The following is a 16,166-nucleotide window of genomic DNA, read 5'->3' on the forward strand; positions in this document are numbered from 1 at the left end:
CCAGCTCAGGCCTTCCTGCCCCCTCCCCCAGAGAGGCCTGGGAGCTGGGTCAGCTGGAAGGAGTGGGGAGAGCAAGGGAGGGGGAGGGGGGATGAGAGAGAAAGCTCCTTCTGCCCTCAACCTCATTATAGGTGTCTTTTGTGTTTATGTAAAGTTGAACAGGTTCAGGACACACGTGTGTGTGTGTGTGTGTGTGTGTGTGTAGGCTTTGTGCAGTGAATTTTGTGTGTCCAGCATGAGGGGTTTCTAACACACCAGCGGGTGCCCGCTGGCTATGCTGAGTATGGACAGGTTCTGTCCAAGTGTGTGCCCCTGGCATGTGTCCCCACGGTGTGTCTGTGTCTGACCAGAAGCTGCTGTGCTCTCTGGGCTCTGCGACATGAATCTGTGTGTAGGAGTGGGTTGTAACCCTGGGACGCATGGTGTGTCTAATTATTTTCTCAGCCTCTTTGCTACTGTTCTCTGTGTAAATTGGTGCCTTCTTTGGTAAGCTTGACTCGAAGTGTGGATGTTTTCTGTGCATGTCTGTGTGTCTGTGAGGGAGGTGTGTTTCTGGGAGCTGTTGTGCTCTGTTTGCTAGCTGAGCTGTGTTTTCAATGCGTGGCAGGGGGCAGTTCCTGGGGTTTCTGTGTCTGTGGGCGACTTGTTTCTGGGGAAGGCTTGTGAGTGGTGTGTGCCTCGCTGGTATTCTGAGCATGTTGTGCCTGTGGGGTGTGTCTGAAACACGTTTGCTGTCATCCTCCTCGTGTGTTTGTGTGTGTGTCCATTCAGAGACTGGTGTCCTCAGTTCTAGGAGCAGATGGTGTTTGCATTTTCGTCTCCCCACATGTGGGTTGGTGACTTCGGTGTGAGCTGTTGTGTGGGTCTCTCTTTTTGGCATCATGAGATCTTTGAGGTGTTTTGAGTTTTCAGCCGGGTGGCAGTGTGTCCTGCAGGTCTGCATTTTGTGCTAGTGTTTCCAGGACAGGAGGGGCATGGTGTGTCCCCAGGGAAACCACCGGCATCCCGAGCGACACGCCCAGTGGCCTCTGTGCTGAGTGGAGGCTGCGTCTGCGGTGTGTCCCCTTGCCGGCTGGTGCCACGCTGGCTCGGGGCTGGCTGTGGCAGGCGGGCAGGGCAGGGGCTGTGGTGGGCACTGGACCTGCGCCCGGACCTCAGTATAAATATCCCAGCTGCCTGCGGCTGTGTTTACTCGGCCCCAGCCCGGGGGCGGTGGCGGCGGCCCGGCAGGTCCTGGGGGTGGGGGTGACCAGGCCACAGCACAGACACTTCCTTCTGGCCAGACAGGCCACAGCCTCAATGCCCCTTCCTGCCCCCTTTCTGGATGGGATTGTGGCAGCGACCCCTCCTCCTGGGCTCCAGGGGCCACCAGTGACCCTCTGACCTGGACATCCTCACTGGGCTTCCCAGGATCTGGGAGACAGAGAAGAGGGGCTAGCCAATGGGGTGAGGGGCAGGCCAGGGGCAGCAGGGAGGGAGATGGGGTGGAGACTCTGGGAGGAAGGCACAGGAATGGTCACCACTGCTCAGAGACCCGGTGTGTTGGGATGAGCAGGAGGCAAGCAAGAGGGGTGGCTGAGTTCCTGGGCAGGGCTGCTGGGGGAAGAGTGGAGGGCTGAGAAGGGAGGTGGGAAGTGATGGAAGATTCAGGCAGCTAGAGGCACAGAGGCACAAGAGGCAAAGCAGAGGAGGGAGAGAGAGCGACAGGAGATGCAGGGGGGTCAGATGGGGTGCGGGTGGCAGCCAGCAGGGCTGGTCAGGAGGAGAGACGGGGTGGGGGCCGGATGCCCACGAAGGGGCTCTCCCCCAGCGGGCCCTCCCTCCCTGACTCAGCCTCTCCGTCAGCCCTGACCCGCCTTGGGCCAGGCACCCCCCCTCACCCCACCCCAGGGCACCTCCAGGTCGTAGCCACGGGGGCTGTCGGCGGCGGCGGGGGAGGGGGGTGTCTCCCACAGTCCCTCTTGACTGGCCCCACCTCTGTCTCCGCGCAGAGGCTCCTGTCTCTGCCATCTGACTAACCCTAATTCTGACTCAGCTGCTGCTGTCTCTCATCACTTTATTATGTAACAAATCTACGTCCCGCAAAATATATCACAAACAACATTGACGATCCAGTGGCAGCCCGAAGAGTGGCGCACAGCATGCAGGGGGGATCCCTGCCTTGGAAGAGCTCTCCGGGCCTGTGGGGGCGCACACGGACCCGGGGCAAACACCCTTCATCCCCTGGCTGAGGGCACGGTCCTGGGCTTCCCCAGGAGCCAGGGCAGCAGTGCGGGTGGCACGAGCTGCACGGGAGCAATGGTTCTGGTCCAGGCGCCGACTTCCATGCCCCTGACACGGTTCCAAGCCCATGTGCAGGGAGAGGCTCCCCCCGGAGCTTAGTTGCTGGTATCACCCTTGACAGCTGCCTTTTCCTCGGTCTTCCTGAGGAAGTTTGTGCATCTGTCTGCTCAGGGTGGCCCTGACCTGATGGCTGACATGCAGCCCAGGAGGAGGGTCTGTAGGACCTGTGAGGTTCTAGACCTGAGTTTCATTTTCACTGGCCGTGCAGCCTGGAGCAACTCACATCTCCCTTCTGGCCTCCCCTGACTCACCTACGGAGTGGAGGCAAGTCCCCAGTTCTCTGGGTTGTCTGGAGGATTCTGTGTGGCACCAGGCCTGGCAAAGGACAGGACTGCTCAGGAACTGGAAGCTCCCATATTGAACAGTCTCTCGGTGTGAAATGTCCCTCAGCCTCCAGGCCAGATCTCACTTTGTGTCTGGCTCTAGTCCTGTCTGACCCAGAGGGCAGAGCTGAGGTCCAGGGGTCAAAAGCTGTGGCCCCAGCATCTCCCTCTTATTCTGGGCCATGTGCCTGAGGAAGTGGTTTTGAGGATCCTTCAGGCTTGGCTATGGTGGGGTGCCATCATTTTGTCTCCCAGGAGTGAGGGGTCCCCAGGCCCCACTCTCTGACCTGTGGCCCACAGCCCTCCCCAAGCAGCTGAGCCCTTCTCCGTATGCTTGTCTACTAGGGGAGCAGGAGCCGGGTGTGGGGGCATGGGAAGGCGGGACGCCTGGGTTCCCACAGGCCAGTGGCTGAGTCACTGGGAGGCCATCTGGCTCCCATTAGCCTGGGGCGGCAGGGGGCTCTGTGGGGCGGGCCGTGTGGCCAGCTGGGGGGCAGGGACGCTGGGGCAGGCTGTGTGTGGGATGACTCAGGACCCATGATAACAGCCTGTGCGTATTTGGGGAGTATAAACAGGAGAGGGAGAAGGAGGCGGAAGAAGGGAAGGAAGGAACGTTGTGGCTGGGGAAAGAGAGGGGCCGGTGGGGCTGAGAGGGGAGAGCCCCCCTTCCCATGCCCCCTCCGGCCACACCCAAGCCAGCAGGCCCATGGCCCTGGTGCTGCCCCTGTGCCCCCCTCCCAAGTCTGGGTCCTGAGGGAGAGGTGACAGCTGGTAGCCAGCCCAGCGAGGCTGCCTTCCTCGGCAGCGAGGCCGGTGGGGTGGGGGGATGACACAGAGACCAGAGAAAAAAAGGCTGAGGGGCAGACAGAAAGCCAGAGGCGGCATGGAGGCCGAAATGGGAGCGGACAGGTGGGAAAAACCAGAGGCCTGGAGTGGGGGCTGAAGGAGACAGGAATGAACCGGGAGCAAGGAGGCATGAGCTGCGTCAGCACAGAGGGGGAGAAACGGGCAGAGGCCAGGGTGAAGCCAGGGGCTCACCTGGACCCCACTGGGCATTGATGTCCACTTGGTGGGCACCAGCTACAAAGGGCCTGCTGGCCTCAGTCAAGGGGAGGTGTTCAGCTTGGGCCCTGTCGTGGGGACAAAGGCACAGGGACAGGGAAGGGGATGGAGAAAGGTAGAGAGGAAAGATGGTGAGGTGCAGAAAGAGGGAGAGGGATGAAGAAAGCAAGAGACAGAAAGGCAGGGAGAAAAAGCGAGTGAGCCAGAGACAGCGAGAGACCGAGGTGGAGCTGGGCGGGAGGCAAGGTAGGGAACCCCGCACACAGAGGGGGCAGGGAGTTGGCAGGGATGGCACCAGAGCCAGCGAGGCTGTCCCCTAGATGGAGTCACGGGCGGGGCGGGCAGCCACAGCCATCAGTCCCCATCCAGCTCTGGGCTGGGCGCATCCTCGGGCTCCTCCTCGTCAAAGTACCTCTCCTCCTCATCCCGCGCCACGATGTCCAGGTTGTCGAAGTCGGGGTTGTTGTCCACGGTGCTGCAGGGGGAGGGGGCTGTCAGGGGCTGGTTCTGTGGGCCCGGCCTCGCTGCTTCTCACCCTTCAGAGGAGCTGGGGCTCCCCAGGTCAAAGGCCACACGCTGGCAGCTGTCAGTGGGAGCTGCCCCCCGGCGGAGAGGGCCAGGCATGGAACCTCTCAGGGCTTCAGACAAAGGGCAACATTTTCCAAAGCAGAGATTTTACACAAAAACTTAAGGTTTCTCTCAAAAAGCTGGAAGATGGGGGGATGGGAAGACCCTCATTCCCCAAAAAGTGGTTCTCAAACAGGAAGATCCTGGCCCTCGGGGGACATGTGGGGACAACTAGAGATGTTTTGGGTGTCTCAAGTGGGGTCTCCTACTGGCACCGAGTGGCTCGACACCAGGGATGCCTCTACTACCACGTACAGGCCAACGCTCCACACAAAGAACGATCGGGCCCGAAACGTCAGCAGTGCCGAGAAGTGTCTGCCCTGAGGTGACAAGTGATCCTAAACTGTCGGGAGGACACTTGCAACTGGTGTTCCCCCTGCTGGGAACACTAAGCCCAGATATTCATGCTGTCCGCCCCCCCCTCACCGCCAACACTCTGCACGTCTATGCTGAGACGTCACCTGCTCAAGAGCTTTCCCTGGCCACCTCATCCCAACCCCCCCCACCCCTAGACCCTGCCTTAATTTTATGGCCCCTCAGCACCAGATGCTACATACTTCTCTTGCTTCCTCATTAGAGTGGAACTCCCATCAGGGCAGGGAACCTTTCATTGGCTTTGGTCACTGCTTTGTCCCCAGAGTCTGAACACAGCAGGTGCCCGGCACATGGTGGCTGAATACAGAGGAGGGACCCACTGGCCCCTCTGCCCAGCAGCTGCCCTCCAGGGTGGATGGGCTTTGGTCCCTCTGCAACCCTAATCTTCACCCTAGGCCCAATTTCCTCATGGGCACCTGGCTTTCTGGGGGCTCCCCATGGCCCAGGGATTCTGCACCCTGCTTTGAAAGGTGTAAAGCCAGCTGGAAGGTGGATAGCCAGACTCGCCTCCGGAGCCGGGTGGCCCTAGCTCAGGCAGGCGGTACCCCCCACTCAACTGGTGAGGGTTGGTTTGTTAGTGCGTCGCTGGGGCTGGGTCTGAAGCCAGGCCCTTGGCTTGCACACCTACCAGGCCAGACTGCCTTGGCCTTTTATCTCTGATTCCGATACTTCATTCTTCTGTGTTCTTGCCTTCCCAGAGCAGTGGCTGTGTCTCGCCCTGGGGTCACGGTGGTGGGTCACTACTGCGCGGCCACCACAGGCCCTTCCATGCTAGGCATCAACCCTGCCAGTGGTTACCTACTACAGCGAGGAGGTGCAGGGGCGTGAGGAAGCAGCTGGCGTGCCTGGGGAAACCTGGAGGGCTTGGGGCGGTGGCATCCTAACAGGCCACCACCACTCACCTGAATAGAAATTTTTTTTTTTTTTTTTTTTTTTTTTTTGAGCACCGACCATCAGCTCTGCTCAGTCCCTTCTTCAGGTGAGAGGACTGATACTCAGAGATGGACAAAGCTAGTCCAAGGACACACACTCATCTCAGATTTCCTTACGCCATCTGAGCTGGGCCGAGGGCCGTGGGGTGCTGGGCTGGGGGCAGGGCAGGGCCTGGGTCACCTGTAGTCAAAGTCCCCATCCTTGCCGTCCAGGAAGCGCTGGTGCATCCGGCTGGTGAACTCTTCCCGCAGGATCAGCCTCTCTTCTGAGTCAGGTACCCAGGACTCCGAGTCTTTGCTGGGGCTTTGGTCTGTAGGGGTGGACACCACAGTGGGGTCGGGGGGGGGGGAGGTATGAGTGGTACACTTGGGGAGGGGCTGAAGACATGGCCACAGAGAGCTGCCTCCTCTGTGCTGGTGGCACTGCGAACACAGTGGTGACCAAGACAACCCTGGTCCTGCAGTCCAGGCCACATGCCAAACACGCAATGACAATACAGTGCTCTGGAGGTTGGAGAACAGGGTCAGGAGCTGATACCTGGAGGGTGGCGAAGGGAAGGCATTCCTGACAGAATGGCATGAGCAGGGGCCTGCAGGAAGCGACTGCTGCATGCCTTCGAGGAGTGGGGGGCAGATATGCTGGAAGGACTGGGAAGAGCCTGGGCACTCAGGGCAGGCAGGGGAGGGATGTGAGGTCTGCTCTTACAGGTCGGGGGCCAGCTGGGAGCCCCCTGGTACCAGCCCTCACCTTCCTCATCACTGTCCTCCTCCTCTTCTTCCTCCTCCAGGCCGGCCTCCTCCTCCTCCTGCTGCTGGAGCAGCCGCTGCTGCAGCTCCCGCTCCTGGTAGGACTGGAGCAGGAGGTCAGAGAGCGGGCAGGCAGGGGTGCCAAGGGCGCCGGGCTTGGGCGCCTGGTGGGCCGGGGCGCGGGCACTGAGCTCCTCCTGGGTTAGGTACTGCCCAATGTACTGCTCGTACAGCAGCGGGGCCCGGAACCGCATCTGCTCGTCACTGAAGTACTCGCCGCCTGCATGGAGAAAGGGTGTGCCCGGGCTCAGGGGTCTGGGTGTGGGCTGAGCCTGTCTGGGCAGATGCATGTCCACGACCGTGCTTGTAGGAAGCCATGCACGCACAAGGGCAAGCGTGGCATGCACACTGAGACAGGTGAGAAAGCACGCAGGGACGTGAGGTCACATGGTCGCGAGTATGCACACGTGCATCTGAGCGTGTGTGGGTCATCAGCCCCGGATCTGCATGTGTGCTCCTCTGTGTGTGCACACTCAGCTGTGGCCACCCTGGCCCTGCGTATTGCCGTGCCTGGTTACACAGGTGTGCACACCCTCCTGCGTGTGTGTCTAGGAGTGTCTCCGAGTCAGCGTGCAGGAGGCCATAGGCAGGGGTCCTGCACACCAGAGCCAGGATGCAGATGATGTGTGGCTGTCTGTGTACACAGCTGCATGTACCAGATCAGGGGGCCTCTGGTAGCCTTCCAGACCCCACATCTCACCTCTCCCCAGAGTGCTCTCCCCTGTAGCCATCCCTTGGGTGGGCTTGGTTTCCCCCCCACCTGCTTCCCATCTTCCCCAGCTGCCTGTTCCTGCAGGTGGCTCTGTCCCTCAGAAAATCATTAAGCCTGCCCAGTCCCTCCCACACACTGGCCCCAGCCCCGCCTTCAGAGCCCAGGGTGAGAATCTGCCCAGAATCCCAGCCTCTGCAGCACTGGGGTCTGTGGCCATCCTGTCCTGCCCCCTCTCTTACCTATCTCTCTGTTTCTGGTATTTCCCACCATATTCTGTTTCTCTCCCTCTGTTTCCCTGGTTCTGTTTCTATCGCTCTGCCTCCACCCACCTGTCCCTCCTGGGTTCCATATCTGTTACCTCACCCCCCATTCATTCATCCCTCCTCCCTCCCACCTCCTTCACTCCCTGTCACTGCGCCCCACCCTCTTCATCTCCCTGGCTCTAGGGCCTACATCTTCACGGTAACCAGAACCTCACTCCCTCTCTGCCTCATCTGCTCTCATCCTTCCACTTTAGTTCTGGTGTCTTTGGTCACAAAGATGCTTATAATGATACTGTGGTCAAGAAGGTATTGTGCCTTTCACAGGCGTGCCTTGTTTCAGAGGGCCTTTGTGTCCCCAGGGTCAGAGAGAGACTCCCCTGGATTTCCTCAGTGCCTCTGTGTATGGTGTGAGAAAGAAAATCTCATTTTCCTGAGGGGTAACCACTGACCACAGGGCTGGGTTCTGTGGCCCACTGACCTGAAATTGCACTTGTGTCATCTACTGAATTCTGACCCTTCTCACTACTGGTCCCATTCTCTTCCCTGGGATCCTGTCTGTCTCTACCTATCTTGCCTCATGGCTTCACATTTCTGTTTCAACCTCCCTGTATCCCTGTCTCAAAACTCATCTCAAGACCTATGTCCATGTCTCCACTCTTGCATCTTAGTTCCTTACTTCCTCTGCCTCAGTCTCCCTGCCCGCCCAGCCCTCCTGTCCCCACACCTTGGATTAGCTCACGCAGGGCAGCGTAGCGCCGGTTACGCAGGCGGGTACGCAGGGTGCGGGGTCGGGCACTGCCCTGCCGGGCCACCTCGGCACAGTAGAAGTCTGCACGATGGTCGCCGCGCAAGTGGCCAAAGCAGGCCAGGTGCTCCTCGCGGAGGCCTGTGCGGAAGCGCTCCAGGAACACCAGCGGCTTCTCATGGTATAGCTGGCCCAGGATGGCCACCTTCTCCCGCTCGGTGAGGTCAGGCTCGCCCTGCTGCTGGCTGCACACTGGTAGGCGGCTGGCGGCCACAGCACGCAGCATGGCACTCACCGCCGCATTCTCAGGCCCGGGGGGGTCATCATCCGGGGCCCTTGGTGGTCCCTCTGTCGCTTCCACCTTGTCCTGGGGTTTGGGTGGGACCAGCGTCCAGCTCGGCTCTCCCCAATGCCCAGAACCGGGCTGTGTGCAGTCTGTGGGGGTAGGAGAGATGTGTCAGTCCTGGGATGGGAGTGCGAGGGAGGTGGAGTAGGTGGAAAAGACTCGTCTTACATTTACTGAGCACCTACTATGTTCTGGGCACTGTTCTAGGTCCCAAAGATATCAGACTAATCACAAAGTTGACATTTTAGTGGGGGACACAGACCATGAAAAACATAATTATTGAAAACACACAATGTGTTAGCAAATGCACAGTCTGTTGGGTGGTTCCAAGAGTTTTGTAGAAAAATGAAGAGGGAAGGAGGTGAGAATGGGGTCAGTGGGGGGCAGGCTGCAATTTAATTAAATTTATTTATTTGAGATAAAGTGATGAGGGGCAGATGGGGAGGGAGACAGGGAGAAAGAATCTGGAGACTCGGTGCAGAGCACAAGCCAGATATGGGGTTTGATCCCATAATGACAAGATCATGACATAAGCCGAAATCAAGAGTCAGATGCTTAACTGACAGTCACTTAGGTGCCCCAGGCTGCAATTTTATTTATTTATTTATTTTTAAAAATTTTTGTTTATTTATTTGAGAGAGAGACAGTGAGAGAGAGCATGAGAAGCGAGAAGGTCAGAGGGAGAAGCAGACTCCCCATGGAGCTGGGAGCCTGATGTGGGACTCGATCCCGGGACTCCGGGACCATGACCTGAGCCGAAGGCAGTTGCTTAACCAACTGAACGACCCAGGCGGCCCCCAGGCTGCAATTTTAAATGGGACAGTCAGAGAAGACCTTGCCAAAGAAGTGACATTTCGGTAGAGACCTGAGGTAGTGAGGGACTGAGCCGTGACATTTTTTGGGGAAAAGAGTTCTATGGAAAAGGGAATAGCCAGTGCAAAGGCCCTGAGGCAGGAGCATGCTTGGTATATTTACTTGGTTCTTTACCTCATTCACTGACTCACACAATCCTTTGCCTTTTCATTTGTTCACAAAATCACTAACACATCCACTAAACTGTTCATTCCCTCTCTTTCTATCTCATTCACACACTCACCCAACCATTCTTCAGCAACTCTAAATGTGTGCGAGGCCCCGGCTGGGCTGTGCTGAGGATCCAGGGGAGCAAGCGAGCCAGCCCAATGCCTGCCCTCAGAGAATAGCCAGGGTGATGGGGGAGCCAGGACAGTCAAAGACAACACGGGAGGTAGTAACAGGCAAGCTGCGTGCCAGGCAAACCTTGTTGAGAGCTGTCTCTCAAAAGGTGTGGTAAGTGGAGCGAGGCTGAGCAGGCAGGAAATAGAAGACAGAAAGTACAGGCAAGTCCTTTGGGCAGCTTGGCTGGGACAGGGAAGAGGGAGGAGGTGAGGGTTACAAGGGTAGTGGGTGTCAGAGAGGGTTGTAATCACTGAGACCAGAGAAGACTGAGTTGGACCAGGGCAGGGGCTGTGCAGGAGGGCACAGGAAGGGGTGGTGGTTAGAAAGATGTTCAGGAGGCTGAGGAGACAAGCCATGGGTCTTTGGGCTGGGAGACAAGGGATGCATCCAGTTCAGGTCTGGGGTCTAGTGAGATTATCCTTGAGACAGTCATGGAAAAGGAGCAGATCTAGGGGTGGGGGGAAATGCTGAGGCCAGTTTGGGACATGGAAGGTAGGTTGGGCCCAGGGGATATCCACAGGGAGCATCTAAAAGACTCCAGGTCTGTGGGGCTGGAGACTTCTCGGAAGGAAAGTGTAGGGCTGGGGACAGAGCTACAGAGTCGGCATTGCCAAGACAGGAACCAAAGCCGAAGTAAATGAGAGGTCTTAGGGGGGCAAGGCAAGTGTGTGAGGGATGAGAAGAGTAGGCTAGGAAAGAGCCCGAACTGGATGGGGAGAAGCCTATGACGGAGGCCACGATACAAAATCGGCCACTGAAAGACAGCCATGCTTTAATTCCTGGAGCCTGTGTGGTTGCTGACGGCCAAAAAAATGTGTCTCTGCAGATGTGAAGTTAGGGATCTTGGGATAGGGGGATTATCTTGGATTGTCCAGGTGGGTCACAATGAGTGTCCATAACAGAGAGTCCGAGGGAGACTGGACATACACAGAAGAGAAGGCCATGGGAGTGATGTGGCCACAAGCCAAGAACGTCAGGAGCCACCAGAAGATGGAAGAGCCTCTGAGGGAGCCTCCACGGTCCTGCTACCACCCTGATTTCAGACTTGTGGTACCAATTTCAGACCTCAGGCCTTCAAAACTGTGAGAGAATAAATTTCTCTTGTTTTAAACCCTCCAGCTTGTTGTCATCTGCTGCAGCAGCCATAGAAAACTGACAGAGACTGAGCGGGAGGAGCCTGAGAGGAAGAGAAAGGGAAGAGTGGTGTCACAGAAATCAAGTGGGGGGGAGGCGCCTGGGTGGCTCAGTAGGTTGAGCGTCCCACTCTTGGTTTCAGCTCAGGTCATGAACTCATGGCACTTGGAATGGAGCCTGGAGTCGGGTTATGGGCTCCTTTATCAATGGTGGGTCTGCTTGAAAATTCTCTCCCTCTGTTCCTTCCCTCACTCTCTCCTCCTTTCTCTCTAAAACAAATAAATCTTAAAAAAAAGAAAAAGAAAAAAGAAGGTAAGGGACAACTTTTAAGAAGGTTGGAGGGGTCAATGGCATCGAATTCTCCAAGCAGCCTAGTAAGAGAAAAGCTGAAGGGGGTGACTCCACTTAACTACAGGGGGGAGAGGCCACTGGCAACCTTGATCAGAGAAGTTTCTGGAGGTAAAAGCTGGACTGCAAATGGGTGGGAGGTGAAGAAAGGGAGGCAGGTGTGCATGACACTTTGGAGAAGATACCTGACATGGAACCAAGAGACAGATTTTCTTTTTATTTAATTTTACCTTATTTTAAAAAAGATTTTATTTATTCATTTGACAGGCAGATATCACAAGCAGGCACAGAGGTAGGAAGAGAGAGGAAGGAAAGCAGGCTCCCTGCTGAGCAGAGAGCCCGATGTGGGGCTTGATCCCAGAACCCTGAGATCATGACCTGAGCCGAGGACAGAGGCTTAACCCACTGAGCCACCCAGGCGCCCCAGGTTTTTTTTAGATTAAAACATTTTTTTAAATGGAAAATTTCCAACATGCAGAGATTCAGAGAACAGGATGAAATGCCCACCCCATCCCCTATACCACCATTCAGCTTCAACAATGACCAATTCTTGGCCAGGGACGTTTCAGCCAGCCTCCCAACCACACCTTGCCCCTCCTGGGACGACTCTGAAGCAGCGGGATGAAATTTCAAGAGAAGCTAAAATGATAGCGTTTTAGATACTGACGGGAAGGCATCGGGAGAAATAGACTGAAAATGCAAAGGAGAGAGATGGAGGAAGCACAGAAACGGATTAAGGACTCGAGGACGCCGATGGCACTGTGGTCTTTGGGGAAAGGGGAATGAGAATGAAATGGGGGAGCTGTAAATCTGGACTAGGCAGAGTTTGCGTGGGTCAGGAGGAAGGTCAGCCTTGGGCAAGGGAAGGGTCAAGTGCCATGCAAGGGGGGGTAACTGAGCAGGGTTGACTGAGACTCAGACGGGATAGGGAGCAGGTTTCTGGTGACCTGAGAGTTAGCCTGGCACGGGGTAAAGGCTGGCCTGGAACTTGGAGGGGCTTAATTTCGGGCGAGGAGACGGGGTAAAGGACTGCAGTTCGCAACAGGAGAGGCATTAATCTCCACAAAGTGGCAAAGTGAGCTGGTAAACCCGAGGGCTGCTGTGTCCCCTTGTAAGGAGTCCTCCTGCGCGCCCACGGGGAATCACTTACCAAAGACACCGCAGCCCCACCCTCCCGCCGCCTCCACTAGGCCAGGACCTCACCTTCATCGGGTTCCCTGGCCGCCGCTGCAGTCGCCACGGCCTCCATCCTGATTCCTAATTAGTTAGCCCCCGCGGTAGGCTCCGCACGCTGACCCCAGCCCCAGGCCCTCAGCGGCCACTTCCGGCTGGGCACACTCTGTGGGACCCAGTGTTCCGCCAACCCCGAAACAACAGTTCCGGGGTGAAGGCGGACCTTCCTATGCGCATGCGTGTCCTCCTCAGGTCCCGCCCCCTCGCCGCCGCCGCGAACGGAAAGGGCGTCGGGGTCAGAGGCTCTTCCACGCCCCCCACCCCGCCCCATATGACCGGCCAAGAAATTGAACTCCCAGGAGGATCTGAACCATTGTTCAACCTGTTCACTGCTGGGACTGAGAGTCTGGCGTGCTTACCTCTGGGATGGACAGTTGAATGGTTGATGGGCTCCGTCCAGAGCCTTTTGAGGATTTGTGTTCTGGTTTAGGCTCCAATCCATTCCCTTTTCCTTAACCACCTCAAAGAGTACCTACTAAGCTTTGGTTCTTGCTGCTGTGATCAAAGCCAGTCCCCAGCTAGCATGAGATGGGTGGTGAGATAAGACAGAATTCCCCACTGTGTCCTAGGACCCGAAGAATTTGCAGATGTGGAGAGTGACAACCCTGGTACCGATCCGCTCTAGGTGATGGGTAGTGACTCACTCAGGTGTTACCAACAAAGTGGACAGACATACCACAAGTGACCACCCTGAGTGGCCTCGACTCTGACGGGGTTGTCTGTCCACCCCAGCCTAGGTCAGGGAAGGTTTCCTTTTAGGAGGAGAGGACACCCAAGCTGAGACCTAAAAGATGAGCAGGAATTAAAGAGGAAGGTTTCAGGCAGCAGGGCAAGGCAAAGACCCAGAGGGGAAGGCAGGCATGGATATTTCTGGCTACTGCAAGGACTTTGGTGTGGTCAGGGAATAAAAGTGTTCTAACTTGGAAGGCCACTGTTGGGCTGCAAAGGATTTGAGAACCTTTTGAATATTCATGCAAAATTCCATGTGCATGTGCACTTTCTGAAGCAGAGTTGATGGCATTTGGATTGAGATTTGTGACTCCCCCAGAACAAACCACCGATCTGAAGTTCAAAGAGGGAGCAGCAGAAGATGAAGCCAGAGCGGTCACCAGTGGTCAGGGACACAGGGCCTCATAAGCCACACTAAGTAGCTTGAGTTCCTTTATCCTTCGGGTAGCAGACGGGAGTGGGGAAAGCATGAGAGTAAGGGGCCGGAAGTAACGGAGATCTGTGAGGATCTGGTGCAATGATCCAGACACTGTGGACCAGAGCAGAGAAATAACTTCCCATTTGCATTGCTGGAATAAGGGACCTAGAGGCCTATGTGCCACAGCCCATAGGTGCTAACTACATTCAAGACAGATTACTCAGAGAGGCCAGCAGAGGGTGCTGTTGCCCAACACGTGCACCAGCAAGGGGTCTTTCCAGAGAGATGGAGGGCCTTCCCCTGTGCTCTGAGTGCAGAGGGAGGCACTCCAGGGTCCCATTTAGCCTAACTAGCCACCAATTTTGGTTCCATCTCACATTCAGATGCCTCATTCCTGATCTCAAAACTAGTCGGACTTCCTCCTCCTCTTGCAGCCTGTGTTCCATTCATAAGGCTCTGAGGTACTTCCTGTAAGGGATGGGGCTCAACTGGCACTCCTGTGCCCCAGCATTATCCTTTACAAGGGGCGAGGAACACCACATATCCCCCCACCACATACGGGGGAGAGGACACTAGGCTATACGGAGATGCAGACACAAAGTCTTTTAACTTGGCTACTTAAAAAATTGTTCCCTTCTCCAGGAAGACCTCCCCTTACCACAGTCCCTACCCTCAGACTTTCACAGCTGACCATGTGGTGTCACCATCCGAGGACAAGTCCATGTTACCTCTGGACTGGGAGACCCATGAGAGCAGAGCTCCGGCCTGTCCTGACCATGCTGGATCCCCAGCACTGTCGAGAGAGTGAGTGAGGCACAGAACAAGTAAGTACCCCATAGTGGCTGGATAAAGAAGTTCCTGGAATCCCCACTAGCCTGGATCCAGGAGTGCAGGAAAGACCCGTCCTAAGGCCAGCACCCAAAGCCAGGACCAAGGCAGATGGTCCCCATGATGATGACCCCCAACAGTCCAGCCCTGGTCTCCATCCCATCAGGCCTATCTCACCCTCTGCCTAGGGACCTGCTATGCCTTCTAGTTGCAAATTCCTGGAGATTTGGGGCTGTGAGTGGACCAGAAAGAGCAGGGACCAGAGAACTACTTTAAAATGAACTAGTGGATTTTCTACTGAGAGCCCCAGGTTTAAGGGGGGCATCCCCAGCACCAAAAACAGGGCCAGGCAACACAAAACCCTCAGTAAGTGTTTAATGGATGAGTAAATAACGTCCCCTTTGAAAAGGTCCCACCCCAATTAAAGGCCAACTGCAGTAACACTTCAGGGTTTCAACCCTGCTTCCTTCCTGCTAGGAGGTGCCATGTCATTTATTGAAAGAAAACAAAACAAAGCAAACACATTTCTTAGTAAGTGCAGTTTGTTAAAATCCTGTTAAAACATATGGGTCAGGGGGGAGTAAAAATAATCAGAGGATCATTGTAGGAAAAACCTTTAGGTCTGGCACCTGGAAGACCTCTGGAGAGGAGGCGGTGGGAGAAATCTCATGTTCTGAAGGGAAGGAGACCCCCCAACCTCCCCTTCTTCCCTCTCGCCCGCTTAATCCCACCAGAAACTACCAAGACGCCTGGAATAAAAGGTTTCAAGTTCAATAGTCACACTCTCTCCAAATACAAAAAGCAGTTACAATTCAACTCAACACAGAAGCTTGTGTGCAAGGTTACGGGAAACTGAGACATCGTATAAAAAGTTAGGTTAAAGATGATTCTGTGGTTCTGTTTTGTGTGTGTTTTGTTTTGAGGCTGTGGCTCTTCCTCCGTCACCTGAACTCAGAAAAGAAATGGTTATCCTGATGAAATATCAATAGCCACAGTAAAAACAGATAAATTCTAAAAATTAAAAAAAAAAAAAAAAAAAAAAAGCATAATTACCAAAAAATATCTGTCACTACTTCCTCCCTCCGCATTTTACTTTTTAAACTTGTGGGGTTTTGTGTGTTTTTTTTTTTTTTTTTAAGTTTTTGATTTTTTTTTTTTTTTAAATCCTGAAAAGTAGACAGTAAAACAGCTCCTGGAAGAATGTACAACCAACTGCAAGAGGGTCTGGGAAGCTGAGGGGCTGCAGCAGGGCTGGGAGAGGTGGGCAAAAGGGGCCCTCCCTCAGCCACTGTAGCCTCACTGTATGACCAAGGGGCAGGGGAGAGGTCTTTAGTCAAAAAGGAGGCAGGAAGGAGAAAGAGGAAGAGGAGGAGGAAGAAGGTAAGGGGACAAACAGAAAATAAAAGATCATTGTTGCCTGTTTGAATCCAGAAAAAAATGCCCGGCCCTGTGTTGGGGAAGAAGCCCCTCAGAGGGGAGGCAGTGGGCTGAAAGGAGGCAGCCCTGGGATAACCCGTCCCCCAGCACCACAGGACCCAGTGTGGGTAGACGAGGGGGCCGAGGTGGGCGCTGGTGGAGGAAGCCGGCAGGGGCCTCCAGAGCACACTGGCTACTGTGTGCTTGTGCCTCCCTGTGTGTTCCCGGAGTAGCTCCCGTAGTCGTAGTTCCCGTAGTATGGTGGCCACTGGCCCTGGTTCTGATAGTACTGGTTCCACTGCTGGGCATACTGGAGAGAGAAACCAAG

The 16,166-nt window shown here is 55.6% G+C and overlaps 2 protein-coding genes across 5 annotated transcripts in view; both read right to left on the reverse strand.

The window, feature by feature from the left end:
* Nucleotides 1-1,933: 1,933 nt before the first annotated feature.
* Nucleotides 1,934-12,688, reverse strand: CCDC97 (coiled-coil domain containing 97). Its single transcript, XM_032323230.1, has 5 exons — nucleotides 12,418-12,688; nucleotides 8,169-8,624; nucleotides 6,411-6,689; nucleotides 5,844-5,973; nucleotides 1,934-4,203 (listed from the first exon to the last, which is right to left on the reverse strand). The coding sequence occupies exons 1-5, from the start codon at nucleotides 12,461-12,463 to the stop codon at nucleotides 4,083-4,085; spliced, it is 1,032 nt and encodes a 343-aa protein (XP_032179121.1). The 5' UTR covers nucleotides 12,464-12,688; the 3' UTR covers nucleotides 1,934-4,082.
* Nucleotides 12,689-14,948: 2,260 nt separating this feature from the next.
* Nucleotides 14,949-16,166, reverse strand: part of HNRNPUL1 (heterogeneous nuclear ribonucleoprotein U like 1) — a 37,451-nt gene continuing 36,233 nt past the window's right edge. For all 4 annotated transcript variants that reach the window (XM_032323216.1, XM_032323213.1, XM_032323214.1 and 1 more), the window contains exon 15: nucleotides 14,949-16,148. In XM_032323216.1, coding sequence (XP_032179107.1) covers nucleotides 16,032-16,148 — 117 coding nt within the window. In that variant the 3' untranslated portion in view covers nucleotides 14,949-16,031. The remainder of the gene's footprint in view (nucleotides 16,149-16,166) is intronic.

This window comes from Mustela erminea, chromosome 19 (genome assembly GCF_009829155.1).
Source record: "Mustela erminea isolate mMusErm1 chromosome 19, mMusErm1.Pri, whole genome shotgun sequence".
Classification (NCBI taxonomy): Eukaryota; Metazoa; Chordata; class Mammalia; order Carnivora; family Mustelidae; genus Mustela; species Mustela erminea.

Coding starts and splice junctions, on each gene's coding strand:
- CCDC97 (XM_032323230.1), bottom strand. CDS start 12,463: ATGGAGGCCGTGGCGACTGCAGCGGCGGCCAGGGAACCCGATGAAG. Junction 6,690..8,168: donor CCTGCGTGAGCTAATCCAAG/GTGTGGGGACAG, acceptor TTCTCCATGCAG/GCGGCGAGTACTTCAGTGAC. Junction 5,974..6,410: donor GGAGGACAGTGATGAGGAAG/GTGAGGGCTGGT, acceptor CCACCCCTACAG/ACCAAAGCCCCAGCAAAGAC.